The 21,838-nt window shown below is 32.2% G+C and overlaps 3 protein-coding genes across 5 annotated transcripts; 2 read left to right on the top strand and 1 right to left on the bottom strand.

Moving 5' to 3' along the window:
* Window positions 1-1,728: 1,728 nt before the first annotated feature.
* On the top strand, window positions 1,729-7,400 carry LOC145045743 (hydroxyphenylpyruvate reductase-like). Of its 3 annotated transcripts, none has more exons than XM_078994065.1 (2): window positions 1,729-2,167; window positions 6,704-7,400. In XM_078994065.1, the coding sequence occupies exons 1-2, from the start codon at window positions 1,739-1,741 to the stop codon at window positions 7,220-7,222; spliced, it is 948 nt and encodes a 315-aa protein (XP_078850191.1). In that variant the 5' UTR covers window positions 1,729-1,738; the 3' UTR covers window positions 7,223-7,400. The 3 variants fall into 3 exon arrangements, with proteins under 3 accessions (XP_078850191.1, XP_078850195.1, XP_078850194.1); XM_078994069.1 differs by lacking the exon at window positions 1,729-2,167 and adding an exon at window positions 2,894-3,498; XM_078994068.1 differs by lacking the exon at window positions 1,729-2,167 and adding an exon at window positions 5,934-6,465.
* Window positions 7,401-14,656: 7,256 nt separating this feature from the next.
* Window positions 14,657-16,321, top strand: LOC145045745 (glyoxylate/hydroxypyruvate/pyruvate reductase 2KGR-like). Its single transcript, XM_078994071.1, has 2 exons — window positions 14,657-15,196; window positions 15,612-16,321. Exons 1-2 carry the CDS (start codon window positions 14,774-14,776, stop codon window positions 16,128-16,130), a joined length of 942 nt encoding a protein of 313 aa, XP_078850197.1. The 5' UTR covers window positions 14,657-14,773; the 3' UTR covers window positions 16,131-16,321.
* A 209-nt stretch (window positions 16,322-16,530) lies between these two features.
* LOC145045748 (uncharacterized) lies at window positions 16,531-17,689 on the bottom strand. The gene is made up of 2 exons (XM_078994072.1): window positions 17,485-17,689; window positions 16,531-17,204 (listed from the first exon to the last, which is right to left on the bottom strand). The coding sequence occupies exon 2, from the start codon at window positions 17,177-17,179 to the stop codon at window positions 16,655-16,657; it is 525 nt and encodes a 174-aa protein (XP_078850198.1). The 5' UTR covers window positions 17,180-17,204; window positions 17,485-17,689; the 3' UTR covers window positions 16,531-16,654.
* Window positions 17,690-21,838: the final 4,149 nt, after the last annotated feature.

Below are 21,838 nucleotides of genomic sequence, written 5' to 3' on the forward strand. Positions count from 1 at the left end.
ATAAAGAAAAGGGAAAAAAGAGAGGGCGTAATGGTATTGTCATGTTAGCGCCATATGGATATGTTTTGATGTGACATGCTATGTATTGATGGTAACCGGGTAACTGTTTCACTTGTTTCATAATGGCTTAATTGGCACTGATTTTACAAGTTTACTGATCTATTGTGCAAAAAAAAAACATGAGTGACAAATTTGGGACAAGACACATAGTTTATTATGCTAAAGCAACGTTTTCCCTTACGATCATGTTTTATTTACCATAGGACGATTTACTTATTAATATTTTGGTTGTAGTGCCTTTACAATAAAATGATTAAATTAAATAAATGGTCTATTCATATGATACAATGAAAATTACAACTTTGATCCAACTTTGTGTTTTGTTACATGGGCTATCTGTACGGTTTCATTTTCTTGCATGGTGTTTCTAATTACTTAGAACATTCACGATGCATAGTTTAATGAAATGGTTGAATGATTAATTTAATTCAATGAATTAAACTCAATCATAGTTGAATGAGGGTCATTTAACTCTTCAATGAGAAAAGTAAAACCTTTTAAGTTTAAAACAAACATTTGATTGAATTTTTGTAGAGTTTAAAACAAATAAAAGTCATGACTTCCAGCTACATGTTGAATTAAGATATCTAAGGTGTTAACTAAATTAGTATAATGTTGATGAATAAAAGTAAAGTCATTTTTAGGTTCTCGTGATAATCAGGAAATGATTATGATTGATCAAATAAGAGAGATAAATGATTTATTAATATATTATATGATTAAAATTAAAATATTAATTAGAAATTGTAATAATTAATTAAGAATTAATCAAAATTAATTTGGAATTAATTATAGGTTAATTAGAATTAATTAAAGGTATAAGGACGAACTGCAATTACTCAATAATTGAACAAAAGAGAGGATCTAGAACCTCCCTGGAGTATGGGCAATTTTAGAGGCTCTTGATAGGGCTTCGTGAAGCCTCCAACTGATAAAAGGACACTAGATAATTACTAATTTAAACTTCTCCTCTCCCTTCTCTCCTTCAATCCTAGGGTTTCTGGGATTATCAGACAACTATATAAAGGGGTGCAACCCTTGTATTTTCGGCCTAACCTATTCAACAAGAGAATTCCGAAAATTATCCTCTCCCCCCTCACCTTTAATAATAGGGTTTATTGAGTTTTGGGTGTGACGCATTAGAGACTACCATATTTTTGGAGCTAGTTTTTCGGTGAAACTACAAAAGATTTTGATTAGCTTGTTTCAAATCAAGCACAATGTATGTGGTTCTATTCTTGAATTTGATTTCATAGGGTTTATAGTTTTTGTTTCATAAATATGTAGTTATTAATAATGAAAAGACATAAATCTAATTTAGATTGCATATAACCTTTAAGAGTTAATGAAATTTCACATGTACAATGTAATTGTAACCTAAAAACCCTCACTAGTACCATCTAGTTTTTGTGGAACAGTTTTATGTCATTCTAAAATCCTTGTCCGGCTAATTAAAAAGAAAAAAAACATTTTGAAGTTCTCTTACTAACTCTTTTTTTTTTAATAAAAGATTTTTTTGGGAACTTTATTAAGAATATATTTTAAACACAAAAAATGAAATATAAAAACACATGGGACAAAAGCCACTACGTCATGAGTGATCAAACTGGTTTGAACTTTCTATATTATAATATAACTTTCTTCTTACAGTTCCATTGACTCATTTGCTACACCCAATATGAGCATGGAAGCCGTCGGTGTACTGATGATGTCTCCGATGAATTCTTATCTCGAAGAGGAATTGGATAAACGCTTCAAGCTTTTCCGCCTGTGGAACTTCCCTCAAAAGGACGACTTCTTGAAACAGAATTCCGATTTCATCCACGCTATTGTTGGAAACCCATTCTTCGGTACCGATCGAGAATTGATCGACTCGTTGCCGGTTTTGGAGATCGTGTCGAGTTTCAGTGTCGGATCAGACCATGTAGATTTGGCATATTGTAAGGAGAAAGGAATTAGTGTTACAAATACACCCGATGTATTAAACGAGGATGTGGCTGACACAGCGATTGGATTGATATTAGCGACATTGAGAGGGATCTGTGAGTGCGATCGGTATGTTAGGGCTAGATTATGGAAGAAAGGCGACTTCAAATTAACTACTAAGGTTAGATTTCTGTGTCTGCTCGAATTTTGCAAAATTCTTCAATTTTCTGTTTTACCAATTCAAATTCTGAGGCTGTTTCATAATATGGTTGATGTTAGCCTTGCTTTGCTATATGATGTTGTTAATCCTCGAGATTATGAAACAAATTACTTTCACCCTATTTGTAGGCATAAAAATACGGTTGATGAATCAGTAATGAGTAATGTTCTTATAAATTTCTCATTTTTTATAGAAAAGATAGAGGTAGCAAACTATGCATGGTTCTTTGGTAACGGGTTTATCTTTTAGCAAATAATTAGTATTTAAAAATATTGTTATACTTATACAAACTATATTATTAGAATAACAATGAGATATAATCTTATAAATAAATCAATTGGAGTTGAAGACAAAGGAAAACTGGTGTGGTAGGGTGGTAGCATGGTAGAGAGCGCCGGCCGGATTCCATGAAGACATGGATCCATTTGAGAATAGGTTTGTGGGTCCGTTTAAGAAAAAGTAAATTTAAAAAAGAAATTCTATTTATATAAAATAATAACATATAGAATTTATTAATTTTTTAATCTTCTTTTAATTTAATACGTAGGTTAGGGGAAAGATATTACTCTAAAACAAAACTACAAAAAATATGAAAAATATAAGTTTAATATTTATTCAAATACAAGAGCTACAAATCAAACCTCGTTATATTAAAAGGTTTTCTAGAAACCGCCGATTACTTGATTACTTGAAGACATAATCTATCAAGGAATGTGTACGTGTCGTGTCGTATAAATAGAGTTTCGATCTGTGTCATCGGAATCTCCTATCTGTCATCAAGGCCTTCTGATTACTAAATAGGTACGAATCCAACACTCACTGGACTCATCTTTCCTATCCCTGTTGACCTCAGACAACCAACCTTGATCATGGAAACCATCGGTGTACTGCTAACGACTCCGGTGTATTCTTACCTCGAAGAAGAACTGGATAGCCGCTTCAAGCTTTTCCGCATCTGGAACTTCCCTCAAAAGGACGAGTTCTTGAAGGAGAACTCCGATTTCATCCGCGCCATCGTCGGAACCCCCAATTTTAGTGTCAACCGAGAAGTGATCGACTCGTTGCCGGCTCTAGAGATCATATCGAGTTTCAGTGTCGGATTAGACCATGTCGATTTGGCGTATTGTAAGGAGAAAGGAGTTAGTGTTACAAATACACCGGATGTATTGACGGAGGATGTCGCTGATACAGCGATTGGATTGATATTAGCGACATTGAGAGGGATCTGTGAGTGCGATCGGTATGTTAGGGCTGGATTGTGGAAAAAAGGTGACTTTAAATTGACTACTAAGGTTAGATTTCTTCATCTCCTCTTAAATTTTTTCAGTGATCTCATCTACGTATAGTTAGTTGTACTGTTTTACTTTTTCATATATCGATGCTGTTTCATGGCATTATTGATGTTAACGTTACCGGGCTATACGACATTGTTAATCCATTCAGCCAACGGAATTGCTTTCACTTTCACCCTTGTTTACATTGTAGGTATAACCGTATAAGTATTGTTCTTCAAATAGGGTTTCAATGATAGTTCTTCGTATTGGTTCCTAACTTTGACATTCAAAGGGTCAAATAAATATACTATTCCTAAACTTAAAGGCAAACTACAAATAATAATAATAATAAATAAATAAAAAATAAAAAATTTACATTGGATCAATAATTGATTTAATATTTATATATTTTTTAATTTAATTAAGTCCCAAAAACCTATTCAATTTAATCTTTTTATAGTTCATTTAACTTTTAAAAATTACACTTTTAGCTCATATTTTAAATTTTATCATAAATTTGGTCAAATTTATACTTATTGCCTAAATTTTAAATTTTCTTATAAATTTGTTCCAAAATTTATTTTTCGGTCCAAATTTCAGAATTTTGTTATGAAATCATCATGGCTTTAGTTTTTTTATATGCATACAAATAGGTATATATATATATATATATATATATATATATATATATATATATATATATATATATGTGTGTGTGTGTGTGTTTGTGTGTGTGTTTGGATATATAATATATATGAGCATGTTTGAATACAAATGAATTTATTATAAATTAGGTATATATATATATATATATATATATATATATATATATATATATATATATATATATATATATATATATATATATATATATGAAAAGAGTGTTCATATACATCTTTTTTATAAAATACATGTTTGTATTCATTATTTTATAAAAATGAAATTATATATTTATATACTTAATAAATACCAATTTTTATAAATAGGTATTTCGTATAAAAAAATTTTAAAAAGTTTTTACATAGAAAATATGTTTTTATAAAGAAAAAGGTTTTATATAGAAAAGGTTTTATATAATTTTTTTTTGCCAGTGAAGCAAAAATAATAAAAACTTGTAAAACTTAAAGGTTTTCGTGTGATTTAGTATGTACTAGTTGTAACACCCTTTTATTAAATAAGTTAATTTTAAAAAAAGAATTAAATATAAAGGTCAAAATATTTGAAATTCTTGAATTTATAAGAAGATAAAAAAAATGAAATTTAATAAAAGAGAAAACTCATAAAATGACATATTGAAATAATAAATACAAAATAACCACTAAATGATATTTCGCAAATTGAATGAAAGTGTGATAAGTGGAAAAAAAAACTTTCATTTATTAAAGTTTTATATATATATATATATATATATATATATATATATATATATATATATATATATATATACACACACACACATACACACACACGGTGATAAACCCGTGTATTATACGGGTTAATTAAAAAAATAATTAAATATTAAAGTGTTACATTAAATATTTTTTAAAATAAAATTTCGAAATAAAAAGGAAGGAAGAAACATGATCATTGCAATTTATTTTCATATTTATTACAATGAATACTTCACATATATAAGTAAAAATATTATACAGGCTTTTTAATTTTAAATTTTGAAAAAATAAAATCAAATGTGGATATTATTTATTCTATATAATGACAAGTATCGAAATTTATAAGAAATTGACAAATGGTAAAAAAGCATTCATTTATAAAGGAGAATATATGTATATATATATATATATATATATTTTCAAGGTTTGTAATACATTTTTTTTGTTATTAGTATTTTACCAATATATCGTATTTAAAAAAAACAAGTTTTGTTTATTATATCAAAATAATTATGTTACATAGATAAAAAAAAAAATCTTAAATTGTAAAACGTATGATATTTATATTTCAACTAGGTAAAAACCCGAAGAACTCACGGATGTTAATGTTAAATAGAATTTAAAATTTAATTATGTAATAAATAATATATTATTAAGTTAGATAACTTATATAGTATTTTTAAATAACTTTTTTATTTGTAAGTATTTAATTACACAATAAATAGTAAGTATTTAATTACAAATGAATATTTTTAAAACCCTTACTTTTTATTGATTCTTAATCGTTCATGGTGATTGCACATTAGATTAATAGAAATTATTGTTGTTTTCTGTTTTTTTTTTTTTTTTAATTTTATATGTTTCTTTTTTAGGTTACTTACTACGTCATGTTTCTTTTTTAGGTTTACCGACTATAAACTTTACCAATATATCGTATTTAAAAAACAAGTTTTATTTATTATATCAAATAATTATGTTACATAGATAAAAAAAAAAAATCTTAAATGGTAAAACGTATGGTATATATTTTTCAATTAATCTTATAATAAGAGAAAGAAAACGTGAGATCCGCGCTAGACTCTATGCATATCAGATTATCAGCAAAGCCATTTTAAGTATTATACTTATCGTTCCTACACCAGTGGACCTCAGCTACTCACCGAGCTCGATCATGGAAGCCATCGGTGTCCTCATGACCTACCCCATGTCTTCTTACCTCGAACAAGAGCTCGATAAACGCTTCAATCTCTTCCGTTTGTGGAATCTCCCACAGAAAAACGACTTCTTCAAGGAGAATTCAGGTTCAATCCGAGCCGTCGTCGGAAACGCCAACGCCGGTGCCGACCGAGAATTGATCGACTCGTTACCGGCTTTAGAGATTGTATCTAATTTTAGCGTGGGGTTAGACAAGGTGGATTTGGGGCATTGTAAGCAGAAAGGGATTAGGGTTACTAATACACCTGATGTGTTGACCGAGGATGTGGCTGACTTGGCGATTGGATTGATGTTGGCGACGCTGAGAGGGATTTGTGAGTGCGATCGATATGTTAGGGCTGGATTGTGGAAGAAAGGTGACTTCAAATTGACTACTAAGGTTTGACTTCATCATCTACGCGAATTCAGCAATTTTTTTAATCGATCTCCTGTTCTATTAACTCAAATATTAGATGCTAATTCACACTATCATGGATATGATCTTCCTTATTGAATTTCGCCATTACTCTCACTCTAGTTATACAGTAGACTAACATACTATATCAGTTCTGATTTGGATGCTGTTTCTCACTGCTGTGATATTGTTTTTCATCTTTTGTATATATTCCTTGTTGCAGTTCAGTGGCAAAAAGGTGGGAATCATAGGTCTAGGAAGAATAGGGACAGCAATTGCAAAGAGGGCTGAAGCATTCAACTGTCCGATAAGTTACTATTCCAGATCACAAAAACCAGAATCAAAATACAAATACTTCCCCAGTGTAGTTGAATTAGCTTCCGACTGTGACATCCTTGTTGTGGCGTGTGCACTAACTGCAGAAACTCGCCACATCATCAACCGCCAAGTCATCGATGCGCTGGGTCCCAAGGGGTTTCTCATCAACATAGGGAGGGGCCCACACATTGATGAACCTGAACTGGTATCTGCCCTTGTTGAAAGGCGAATAGCAGGGGCAGGTCTTGATGTGTTTGAGAAGGAGCCCCATGTCCCTGAAGAGTTGTTTGGTCTTGATAATGTGGTTCTGTTGCCACATGTCGCGAGTGGAACTGTTGAGACACGAAACGCGATGGCTGATCTTGTTGTTGGAAACTTGGAGGCTCACTTTTCGAAGAAGCCATTGTTGACCCCTGTTGTTTGAATACGATTATGATGATATTGGTATTAAGTTACTACCATTTAAAAAGATGTTGTTGACACTTGTGAGCTTCTTTTAAAGTCTGCTTATTCTTCTAGCAAAGCTTTAAACTCCTCAATACCATTTTCAATTCATGGGTTGTGCAAGGAAAATGAATAAATATACGAAGCAGATTGTAGCATTGTGTTGGTATTTTAAGATTTTGATTTTGCAATTGACTCTAACCACACTTAAAATTGGCCTTTTTGATTGGAAAAATATGTAGGGGGAAATGAGCTATATGCATGATTATGAACCATAAAAATAATATATAAAATTTGACATTTTTATATTTTAAAATAGTTCTTCTCTCTTTAAACTTTTTTCATATTCTTTCCATCTTTTAAACATGTTCAAGTTCTTGGACTCTTTTAAGTATTTTAAACTCTTAAAAGCTCTTTTAAAGTCTTTCAACCTTTTTAAACTCTTTAAATATTTTCAATTCTATAAGCGTTTTCAAGCTTTATACGCCTTAACTCTATAAACTCTTTTAAGCTTTATCAACTTTTTAAGCTTCTCCAAACTCTTTCAAGCTCTTTTAACTCTTAAACTCGTTTGACAATTTATTAAGTTTATGGAAGAATCACATATGAAATCGTATACTAAATAATAATCAAACAAATGATAAATGATGTATTCAAAAACAGTCCAAAGCATGGTATGGAGTATGGACTATGGAATCTCATACCAAAATCCTAAGTTAACTATGTCTCTCTTCTCTTTATCTCTTAATGGGTTCCTTTTCCCTCTTACAAAATAGTCTGTCACGTAAAGCATGTTTTATAAACGACTTTAGCTATCGATAATTGTATTGTATTATTGTATTATTTGTGAATGGTAAATACATGGGATATTTATAGGTAGGGGTGAGCATTTGGGCCGAACTAGACCGGACCGGCTCTTGGATCAGACCGGTTATGAAGAATATTGTGGACCGTGGACCGGACCGGATGAGTCGTGTTTGTATCCGGGTCCAGGACTGGGTTTTCCAGTTTGTTGGACCCGTTTGGACCGGTACAACTTTAATTGCATAGAATACAAGTCGTTAAAATAAGTTTTTAGGTTTGATAGAAATCATTAAAACGAATATGTTGTTCGGTTTGATATGATACAACTTGTAAAATTGATTACGTTTTCGTTTCATGCATAACTAATCTACCTTGATGTTATAATATTATAACTTACAAAATTAATTTTCAAAATAAAAACAACTAACATAAAAATCAAGTCCACCAAGATCCATTTCATATGATTTATCTATCAAAGATACATAAAATTCAAAATTATAATCTAAAATAATATTTTAAAAGCTGAAATATTTCAAAGCTTTTAGCTTTGATAGCTCAACTTTGAAAGATTGTAACTCACTGAATATAATACCAAAATCAACAAAATTATAATCTAAATTCATCTACAAACTGTAAACTAAGGTGTTGTTTGTTTTTTGAGAGACAAAATGTTTGCAGTCTATGGACAATATCTGCAAACATCTGCAGTAGAAGAGGTGGACTAAACGTCTACAGTCTGCAAGAAGAAGATTGTTTGATTTTTAACGTCTGCAGTCTAGTAAAATAAACTAAAATTTTAATAAAATTATTTTTTATACTTAAAATAGTTTTTCAACACGAAAATTTAAAATAAAATTTTTTTTATAACAATAAAATATAAATCATATATAAATCCTACAATCACAATTTTTCTTTTTAAAAAAAAAAATTATACAACATTGAAACACAAATCTAACCTCTAAAATCTATTATTTTCAAATCGTACAATATTACAACGTTGAAACATAAATCTAACCTCTAAAATCTATTATTTTTAAATTATACAACATTGAAATATAAATCAAACCTCAAATCTTTTTGACATCACATGGAAACAAAGCTGCAATTCATGAATCATTCCTCACACTCGTGTTATAATTTCACATATTATATAAATGTTCATAACTTATAGGGTTCTCTATACATGTTACAAAAACATTTCAAAAGCATTTCATCAAATAGTAACATGAATCCATCAGTCATTTGTGTTTATAATTTCCAACAAGTATATACATATAATTTTAAATAAAAATGTAATTTTCAGCAACAATAACAACTAATTTAAGCTAAAATGTGATTTCCAACAAAAATATATACATCAAATTTCAGTTAAAAATGTGATTTCCAACAATAATAACAACTAATTTCAACAAATCGAACAACATTTTTCATATTTCAGTAAAGTATATACATTTTCAGCAAATAAATATGATTTCCAGCACCTATGAACATCTAATCTCAGCAAATAAATCCGATTTTAAGCTAAAATGTGATTTCCAACAAAAATATATACATCAAATTTCAGTTAAGAATGTGATTTCCAACAATAATAACAACTAATTTCAACAAATCGAAAAACATTTTTCATATTTCAGTAAAGTATATACATTTTCAGCAAATAAATATGATTTCCAGCACCTATGAACATCTAATCTTAGCAAATAAATCCGATTTTCAGTGAATGTACATATGATTTTCATGTTTCAACAAACTAATCTGATTTCAGTATCAATAACTTCTTATTTCTAGCAAGTACAACATACCCTAGAAGATAACATCTGGTTTTAGGGAAAATGTTCTTACCAATGGCAATAGAGGTCAGAGACGCTGATGATAGAGACACAGTGGGCGTGAGAGGCGACGATGGAGACGGTGGGCGCGACTGGCGGCGGTGAACGACATGAACGATTGCAGAGCATATGAGAAATCTGGTGACAATGAAGTGTGTCTGTAGTGCAGTCGGTCATGAGGAAAAAGACGGTCCTAATCTAAGCGTCGGCAGCACGAGGAGGAGGAGGAGAGAGGTTGAAGAAGACCGATGGAGATAAGCATCGATGGAGGGGGAGACGTAGATGAATGTTGGTCGTTGGAGGCACTTATAAAAAATAAAGCGTGTTTTCTTAAATTAAAGAGGTGTGAAAACCTTAGAAGTCAATGGTCTACGCCAAGAAAACCTAACGCTGACATTTTTAAGTCTGTGCACTTCTAAAAAGCAAACATTTTACGAGGGTATATGTATGCGCGTAGTCTGCGCGACGCAGACTGAAGTGGTCACGCAGATCTGCAAAGAAAAAACAAACAACACCTAAATGTTGGAAAAAACCGTAGTTAAATCCGAATTAAAACGAATGAGTTATGGTTGTTTAAAAAATTCACAAATTACAAAATTTTAAAAATATTTCTGAAAAACTGAAAAAATTTCAGCTTTGATAGCTCAAGTTTGAAAGAATGTAACTCATTCAATATAATACCAAAATCAATAAAATTATAGTTTAAATTCATCTACAAAGTGTAAATTAAATGTTCGAAAAAACTGCATGTCAATCCGACTTAAAACGAATGAGTTATGGTTGTTTAAAATTTTTCACAGATTACAAAATTTTTTAAAATGTTGCTGAAAAACTGAAAATTTTCAACTTTGATAGCTCAACTTTGAAATACTGTAACTCATTGAATATAATACCAAAATCAACAAAATTATAGTCTAAATTTATCTACAAATTATAAATTAAACGTTGGAAAAAAACTAAATATCAATTCGACTTAAAACGAATGAGTTATGGTTGTTTAAAATTTTTCATAGATTACAATTTTTTTTAGATCGGGTCCAACCGATTCTTAACCCGGTAAAAACCGGATCGAACTGGAAAAAAAATTGATTGGTTTTGATGGATTCCTAGAACCGAGAACCGGTCCGGGGGTCCAAAAAAACGGTCTGGTCCAGTGCGGTCCGGTTCACCGGTCCGGTCTGGTCCACTGGTCTAAATGTTCATCCCTATTTATAGGATACAATATTACACAATAATCCCTCTAAATACAAGATAGATAATAATAGTCTAATATTCCCCCGTAAGCTAAATCCGATTTGCGACAGTTAGCTTGGACTTCAAGAAAATGAATCTCTCAGCAGATAAAGGCTTTGTAAACACATCAACTATCTGATCTTGTGTTGAGATAAGCTGAACTGACAATCTTCCTTGATTAACCTTCTCTCTGACAAAATGAAAGTCAACATCCACATGCTTTGTTCGGGAATGGAAAACAGGATTTGCAGACAAGTATGTGGCGCCCAGATTATCACACCATAAATTTGGTATAATGGACATGGGAATATGAAGTTCATCTAGTAAGGTCTCTAACCATGTTAGTTCACCGACTATATCAGCAAAGGCCTTACACTCAGACTCAATGGAGGACCTCAAAACAGTCTTTTGTTTTCTTGCGGACTAGAAAACTAAATTGGATTTGAGTTAGATAGCAAATCCTTACGTGGATCGATGGTCATCCGGGCAGCCTGCCCAATCAGCAACTGAAAAAGCGCTCAAGGAATTAAACGCAACATCAGTATAGGCATGTGAAATATTGGGCGATTGACGAGTGATTCGCAATCCATGATCGGAAGTGCCCTGCAAATATCGTAAGATGTGTTTCATTGCTGACCAGTGGTTTTCAGTGGGGGAGAGCATAAATTGGCAGACTTTGTTAACTGAATAGGTGATGTCGGGTCTCGAGAGGGTTACATATTGCAAAGTACCTACAAGTTGACGATATTGCACCTGATCAACAAAAGGAGGGCTATTGCCAAGAGAAAGATTGGTCGTTGTTGTAATAGGAGATAGGACAGTAATATATCATGACCATGGAGTTGAACCTCGATACCCAAGAAATATGTTAACAAACTCATATACTGGACTGCGAAAGACTTGCTCAAATTATGAACAACACGATCAATTTCACGGGGATTGTTTTATTGTTAAAATAACAATGCTCATTCCATACTCTCAAACTAAGGATACTCTCAGACTAAGGACAATTGACCATGTCTAATCCATGCTCCCGGATTAATGACAAATAACTATGTCCTCTCTATACTCATGGACTAAGGATAAATGACTCTGTGTAATCCATGCTTTCGGATCAATGACAAATCTTAAAGTTCGACTCTCCGTGTATATCTCACCCACACTCAAAAGTAGATACTACCTAATATCCATCTCAATTAATTTAGGTTTGTTTTGTACCCTAAATCATCATATATTATCAGATATGCTCTTAACACGTATTTCAGGTAATAACAAATATTTCACACACAAGCATATATTTAATACTTTAATCAATACTTTGTGTAAAATAGGAACCGAACTGGACCACCGATTTTACTGGTTCTATTCGTGTCTTTAATGTTGGAACCGGTCCTCGAGAAATAGCAACATACAGTTCTGATTTTTGCCGGTCCTACCGGTTCCCGGTTCCAAAAATTCACAAGAACATCCTCCTGGTTGCCTCCTGATCGGTTCTATCCGGTATCAGTTCCGGTCGGTTTTCCGGTCCAAATGCTCATCCCTAGTAGAGAGCCTTCATAGGCCTCTCTACGGATTGTTAATTTTGCAAAAAAGATTTTTCTTTTTTGTTATTTTTTGATAAATAAGATAGAAAATGGTTAAATTAGTGGAATTCTAAAATAAATTGCTTATATAGACGACAAATAACAAGTTCATAAAAATGAAAATTCCTAAAACAATGAAGAAGTTGGGAGTATTTAACATTTATTATATTTAAATAAAATTAATAATATTTTAATACATTTCTGTTTCAAATGAATAAGAAGATATGTAAGACGATGCAGTATGGTGTTCTCGTTATTGTCGACATGGATAGGCCTCAAAAACTTGGTAATGGGGGAACACCGCCCCCCTCCCCCCTTCTCGTTGCGTTATTTCCCGTGTTCGTTACAACTTGGCAAAACGTATGATTTTGAATAAATTGACTGTTTTAACAACACTCAAAATTTTAAAAAAAAAAAATTAACTTTAAACCTTATATAAATATAACTTTCATTTCATTATATACATCTTTCTTTCTCTCTTTCTCTTATATTTTATAAAAAAATTCATAGTTTATTCTCAATCCAAAAAATGGATCAAAACCCAAACACCCCCTCCATCATCAAACCCAAACACATACTCGTCTCTCAAATTTCCGGGTTATATAAATTATTTCAACCTTTTATCGTCTCAAGGATCACCACAAATCTCATAACAAGGCGTCACCTTCAATCCCGCTTCACCACCACTGCAATTTCCTAACTTACCTTACATTCAACAAAATCTATTTGGTCATAACCCAAATTTACAACAAAATATGTTCCCTATTTTTGCTTCGATGCAACAAAAAACCAACCAGCCACCACCTACAACACAACCATCGGTTAAAGTGAAAGCAGGAGGAAGTAGGAGAGGGAAAGGGAAAGGAAAATCGATAGCGGTTGAAACAGAAAATACAGATGTTCCACAATGGTGGACACCAGATGAGGAATATGCTTTGTCGACGGCTTGTTGTACTACTTCAAAAGACGAACTCCGCGGAAATAGAATGAATAACTCTGCGATAAGTTTCACGCTATTTTGAAGAAAAATATGTATAGCAACAATGACATGTTGAGCAGCAAATGGAGTTAAATAACTAAGCGGTGCAGCAAATTCAACGAAATTTACAACCGGCTTGAGGCGCAACAGCAAAGCGGAACCAACAACTTCGATTTGTTCAAATCTGCAAAAGAACAATATCGGGTCGATATGGGACATGTTTTCGAGTTTGAAAATCATGGGAGTTGTTGTGAGCGGATCCAAAGTGGAATAAAACGCATACATCGTCGAAGGTTCAATCCAAAATGTCTCGGAATTCGAGCTCGGTCGATATGCCAGTCACACAGACTCACATCGACCTAAACGTCGACAACGATGAGATCCCGGATGATATCGAGGAGATATCCCCACAACGACGACTGCCTGACGCGACAAAGCGAGGCGCGCTGCAAGGCATGCGGAGGAGGTTAAAGTGAAAGCAAAAGAGGCGGCGGAAATGAGAGCGAAATTCGACGAGCACAATTTATTAATAAAAGAAAAAAAATGGCTTGAAACGTCGGCATTTGGAGTTCCTAGAGAGGCAGACACGGGAGAAACAGAAGCAAAAAGAGAGGAAACTAATGACACATTAGTTGTCAATTCTTCAGACGAGCGAGAAATGTTTGACGTCTACTGATCTAATAGTGCTACAAGCGATGAATGAACAAATTAGGAAGAAATATTATGTTAATTAGGATTTTATGAGTAATTTGAATGATATTTTAGTTATTATTTTAGGTTTAAATTTATATTTTTTAATTGTATTCGTAATTTTAGATTTTAAATATTATGTTTTTTTTTTTTTTTTAAATTTTATGGTTTACAAAAATATATTATTTTAGTGATTAAAAAAAAATAATAATAAAAATAAATAAATAAATGGTGTTAGCATCTTTTTGTTCAATTTTCGTATTGCATCTTTCCCGACCTAAAAATAAAAAGGCAGAGATGCATAGACACACCAGACACAATTTGGTATTACAGTCCGGTCCGTATCGCCAAAACCAACAAACTTATCTTTCCCACACCGGTAGTTACTCTAAACTTCACCCGCCGCCTTGATAATGGACGCCATCGGTGTACTCCTCACCTTTCCCATGTCTTCTTACCTTGAACAGGAACTCGATAAGCGCTTCAATCTCTTCCGCCTCTGGAATTTCCCTCAGAAAAATGACTTCTTCAAGGACAACTCCGGTTCCATCCGAGCCGTTGTCGCAAATGTTAACGTCGGTGCCAACCGAGAATTAATTGATTCGTTGCCGGCTCTCGAGATTGTATCATGTTACAGTGTAGGGTTAGACAAGGTAGATTTGCGACATTGTAAGCAGAAAGGAATTAGGGTCACCAATACACCTGATGTATTGACTGACGACGCTGCTGATTTAGCGATTGGATTGATGCTGACGACCTTAAGAGGGATCAGTGAGTGCGATCGGTATGTTAGAGGTGGATTATGGAAGAAAGGTGACTTCAAATTGACTACTAAGGTTTGACTTCATCATCTACGCGAATTTCGCAATTTCTTTTTAAATCATCTCCTGTTTTACTGAATCACATTTCAGATGCTGCTTCACATTATCAAAAATAGTTATTTTGACTATATCAGATGCTATATCACTTTAAAGCCGATGATGCTTCGCACTATTACTGATCTGATTTAAAGATTTAGTAACCTAATATTGAAGGTGCCACGTATATGATCTGATTTCCACCCAACATATCATGATTCAATTAGGGTTTTGACTTTTGATGATAGTTACTTTCTTGTCTTCGTTGATGAATGTTGCCAACCACTGATTTCTCAGATTCAATGAATATTCAGCTAGAACATTTTCATTGATTCGTTTGCTTCATGTCATTTTGGACTACAATTTCATCTTTTGTTTATATTCCTTGTTGCAGTTCAGTGGCAAAAAGGTGGGAATCATAGGTCTAGGAAGAATAGGGACAGCAATTGCAAAGAGGGCTGAAGCATTCAACTGTCCAATAAGTTACTATTCCAGATCACAAAAACCAGAATCAAATTACAAATACTTCCCCAGTGTAGTTGAATTAGCTTCCGACTGTGACATCCTTGTTGTGGCGTGTGCACTAACCGAAGAAACTCGCCACATCATCAACCGCCAAGTCATCGATGCACTGGGTCCCAAGGGTTTTCTCATCAACATTGGGAGGGGCCCACACATTGATGAACCTGAACTGGTATCCGCTCTTGTTGAAAGGCGGATAGCAGGTGCAGGTCTTGATGTGTATGAGAATGAACCACATGTCCCTGAAGAGCTTTTTGGTCTTGATAATGTAGTACTCGTGCCACATATTGGGAGTGGCACTGTTGAGACGCGAATAGTGATGGCTGATCTTGTTGTTGGAAACCTAGAGGCTCATTTTTCCAACAACCCATTGTTGACCCCAGTCGTTTGAATATACACTCATCAATTCATTTGTGCTTTGTTGTCAATATACTTATTTTAGCAACTTTAAACTCCTCATCAATACCACTTCTATTTCATGGATCCGTGTAGAAGATTAATAAATATACAAAGCAGAATGTAGCATTGTGTTCATTGTGTTGGTGTTCAAAAAATAAATCTTGCAGGTGCTTCTAATTTCAATCGAAGTTTGTCAAAATGAGATATTGATTTTTGGTTAATTTAATTTGATACGATCTCTGCAATGCTTGAATAATTTGTCTGATTGTAAATTCATCTAAAAACATATCAGTAAATAAATTGCAACTTGAATCCATCTGCAAAGAAGTAACAAGGCGATAGGTAAGTGACAAATTTGATAGCAACGTATAGTCTAGACGCAACAAAGAAAATTTTGACAAAAAATAGACGCAGCAAATGGTCTTAGGCTCAAAGCAGCAACATGTTACAGCAATAAAGTAAAATTGATAGAGATATTACTGCTACTACAAGCATAAAAAGTAAAACAGTCGCTAATCATATACAAACTTCAGCCAAAACTGGACTTCTTTTTTCGTCGTCTTCTTCATCTTCATTCAATTTTTTGTTAGTTTCAGATTTCTTATCATTGGTATCTCCGATCTTCAATCCTTGCAGTCCATCAACACATGACTTCTCCGCCTCATCTGGCACCTCCGGTTCCACCACCTTATCCGGCGTACCCTCTCTTTCGCCTATAACCACCTCGTCTCCTATCACCTCCGGCAATTCACTGCCTTTCTTTGGAGCACAAGCCCCCGGAGGATCAGCCTCGGTTGTGATTCCGATGAGTCTGTCACCTCCAGATTCGTTTCCAGGCCATGGATCATTGATGCAGTCTCCTTCTGATTCATCATCGGAATCGTGGAAAATATGTGAGCGGACTGCGGTGGCCGCCTTCAGGAAGGCTTCTTGTATGGAGTCCGGAGGAAGTGCACAATCCTCAAGGCCTGCATCTTCGAGTAGCGGTGGTTTGATTTTATCCAACAAGCTACCGATATTAGCTTCTCCGGTGGCTTCCATTTGCAAATTCTTGAAAGTTGAATCCCTAGCACATGTATGAATCCATAGTGAGCAACAATCAAGGAGGTATAATTTCAACATAGCTTCAAAATCATCAAACAGAAAACCTAAAATCGGAAATCACAGCATAGATGGAACAAAACCCTATCGGCTCCTAAAATCAAAGGTGCAATAAATGAAAATCAAGCCTGAAGTCATAAAATCATAGCAGATAAAGGTGCTTTGTTCCTTTGTAACAAAACCAGAAATCGACATCAAACAAAACTCAAAATCGATATCAGATCTCATTAAAAGAAAATTCTCACTTAAATATTTGAAGAAGTTGAGGAATCGTCGACTTTCGTGGAAGAATGTTCAACAATCGATCGATGAATCAAAGGATTAAGACGATGTGCTCAATCGAACGGTGTCTACAGCCTTGGAGAAGAAGAACAAATGTGTAAAACTGATGAGTAACGATACGAGTGTTTTTTTTTTTTTTTTTCAGATATGGGATGACTTGGAATTTACACGACACGCGTCTATCAAAAATTAATTACATGGCAAGAATGGGGGATTTTAGGCTATGCGAGGGTCGCCACCTAACCATGGAAAAAGTGACGTCGGTTTACCACCAACACACTGGATATAAGTTTAAAAAAAATTATGATTAATAAAATATTTTATATTAATTAAAATCACATTACATTAATTAAAAAAAACATAGAAAACTAAATCTAAAAAAATAGAAAATTAAACCTAAATTACTAACAAAAATATTAAAACACGTACAATTTATAAAATTATACAAAAAAACATAATAAAATATTTTTTTATTGAATATGTGTTTGTTTTGAAAGAGTATAGTGTGTTTTAGTTTGAAAATTATGTGTAAAATGAATGTATATAGAAAAAAAGAAAAATTGAAGAAATAATGAATTCAATTTTTTTAAATGCTTGAAAAGGTCATGAGCAAACAGTCAAAAACAAAACAACAATCATCTTTCGCGTCTTCTTCCTTCTTACCTTTCACGCCATAGCCAACCCACCCACCCCGAGGGCGGTGTTCAGGTGCCTCTAGTAAGGATGAAAGTGGGTTCAAAACCGGATAGGTTTACCCGAAGTTGGAAAACTCGAAGTTGGAAAACCCGAAATTGACAGATTATAAGAATCGCGAACCGGACCGGTATATGGTAATCGGTTCTGGTTCAATTCCGGGTATCAAACTGGGTAAAGTGGGTATGGAACCGCAAATTGATAATTGGAACCGGATTCGTGTATTAGACCCAGAAATGAAACCGAAAACCCAGAATTTTGAAACAAAAGAAAAAAAAAATATGTTGTAACATGATTAGAGGTTCTAATTAAAAAAATTAGTTAGAATAATTAAACAAGAAAATGAATATATATATATATATATATATATATATATATATATATATATATATAACACTATTTGTAAAAGATCCAGTGTAAATAGGCTAAAAGCTTATAGAATTTTAACCCAATAAACCAACAAAACGAGTTGATACTAAAAATAATAAAACTTCTGATTTCACCCTTTTTATCAAATACATTGTTATATAGTCAAATTCACTCAAATCAAACAACATAATTTATTACAAAAGTTATTACAATATAACATATTTAAGCGATTGCATAAGCCAACTTTTCAAAATTTCCTACATACGACTAAATCACCCTTTTTAATTAAACCATTCTTTAACATATAAAACCAAATTTATAGCCATTTATCAAGTATTAATATTAATATTACATATAAATTATGGTTCTTACAAATAAAATTCACCAAATAGGGGAATGGAGATAGGCTGGGATTTGGTTAGGTGGATGTCATGTTTCGTATATGTGAGTTTTCCATTACTTCAATGTTTTCTTTCTTTTTATTATGAGATGATATGCAAATTGAGATTATGATAAACATACATATATTTAGATCATCTCAAATCCTACAACATTTTCTTTAGACCAAAAATTATAAATAATATTTCATGTTTAACCTAACACTATTTTTTATACAAATTTCTATACCAAAAATATATTCCCTAGGTATTCATTTTTTAAAATTTATATAGATTATGATAAAATACTCATCAACTTAGCTTTTTACATATTTATTTATATTTCCTACATAAAAACTTTATAAAACGTACAAAAACTGGTTCCAATCCATTAAACCCGGTTTCTATTTTTTTACTCAGAATACCCAGACCCGTTGGACCCGTACCCAAAATGACAGGAACCCGGATAAGACTAATTTTGGAACCCAATACTCGGACCGTTTAAGCACTTTTCGGTTATACCGGTTCCGGTTTCGGTCCCGTTTTTTGGTTTTATAACTTATCCCTAGTCTCTAGTGGGTCAAAGTCAGCATCCTATGCGTGAAACGGCTACCACTCCCGAAATCCTTAAACACACCATGGTGAAAACCATTAGTCAAAACCATCCTTAGTCACATTAATCAAAATGACATCTAATCATTAACCATTTACAATTTTACAAAGTAATTATTTATCTTTTAAGTGTATATATATATATATATATATATATATATATATATATATATATATATATATATATATATATATATATATATATATATATATCACATTTATAGTGTGCTAGATTGCATCAATAATAATTTAGTAAAAATCAACTTATTATTTAATCAAATAAAGATATATATTAAATGATTTTCATAATTATATGTATATTAGATGATATCTATAAATATAATTATTTTATATGGAAATAAATTAAATTCGTCATTAACGTCAGCAATAATATTTTTTCAAAATGAATTTGTATGAAGAAGAATGAGATTGTATTCAAGCCGAATAGAAGTGTATTCTAGTAGAATACACTCTCGTTCTACATATTCCATGCAACTTTATAATATTTTAAGTGATTGTGTCTTAAAACAAAACATGAATCCATATATAAAAACCTAAATACGAATTATTCTGAAAAAATGTTATTGCTAACATTAATGACGAACTTAATTAGTTTCCACAAAAGAATAATTATAATTATGGATATCATTTAATATCTATGTTACTTGATTAAATAATTATTTAATTTTACTAAATTCATATTAATGTATTCTAACACACAATAAATGTAAGAAACACATGAACCTAATCACATATATATATATATATATATATATATATATATATATATATATATATATATATATATATATATATATATATATATATATAAAGAGAGAGAGAGAGAGAGGGGGGGGGGGGGGGAGAGAGAGAGAGAAAATCAAATAAAAACACCTAAAAGGTTGATAACGCGAAAACATTTCTGGATCAATCAATATATAAGGGCATATTAGTAACTATACCAAAAAGCAAAATTCCCTTAAATTTAGGACCAGTTACCAAAAAACAAAAAAATATTCAATTTTTTCTATTAATTGTATATACAAAACGTTTTTAGTCAAATTTATTTAAGACCTGAAAAAAATATAAAAAAAATTATTTTTTCTCCTATTTCACGTTTTTGTTTTTCAAAAAATGAATATAAATCCAATCTCAAATCAATACGCTTGTATTCACAAACGAAATGTTTCTTCAAAAAACCTAATACTACTCAAATCACAAATGAATGAACATCAAATTACAAATAATTTATTCACATGAATAGACACGCTCTTTCACGAGAATACACTGCTATTCATAAATAAATAAAATCATATACACATTAATACACTGTTATTCATAAATGAATATATTGTTATTCATAAATTAATACACATTCTATCATAAAATGAATACCTCTAATCATAAATAAATATACTCATTCACATGAATACACTACAATTCATAAATACATACAACAATTCACACATGAATACACTGTTATTCATAAATAAATACACATTCATCATAAACAAGTACAATATCCTTATTTAACAGAACATGCAAAAACCTTCATAAATCTGAATTTGAAACCTTTCATCCAACAATCCCTGCACATCTTCAGAAAAACATTTCTCTATTTCTTCCTTGTGAACCTCACCATCTTTTGGAATTAAAGGAAGTCTCAGTTTCAGAGTAGCTTGAAACGTATTCTGTGACATCGCTATTTTCACGGCCATAAAAGACCGACTTTTTTGTGTGTATGCTTTACAAAAATCAGAGTACTTCTTTTAATAAAAATGTTGCGGAATTTGTTCCCAGAAAAACACGATAAATACGTTATTAAAACATTTTCAAAGAAATGTATTTTATTCATTTTAAAACATTTGGGATGTTATCGTTAATACAGAAACATAAGCATAAATAGAACTTACATTCATTTACACTAGTGATCTACATCATTTTAAATCTCTCAGTGTAATGTGACTTCATATCAACACCTGTAATATAAATAAACTGAGTGGGTTAGGTTGGGAAACCTGGTGAGTACATAGGGTTTTCAACACACAATAATATAATTATTATGTTTAACAATCAAGCAATTAAACCCCATTACCCATCCCCATTATATTCTCCATTCTTAAGGATCTACCCTAAGAATCAGCTATTCCTCGTTCATTCATTCCTAAGGATCATCCAAAGGAATCGACACCAAGTCTATCATTGCCATGGTTTACACAACGGGCACTAAGTCCGCATAGTCGCTAGGGTTTATGCACTAAGTTTG

The sequence above is a fragment of the Lactuca saligna genome, chromosome 5, assembly GCF_052625555.1.
Source record: "Lactuca saligna cultivar CGN05327 chromosome 5, ASM5262555v1, whole genome shotgun sequence".
Taxonomy (NCBI): domain Eukaryota; kingdom Viridiplantae; phylum Streptophyta; class Magnoliopsida; order Asterales; family Asteraceae; genus Lactuca; species Lactuca saligna.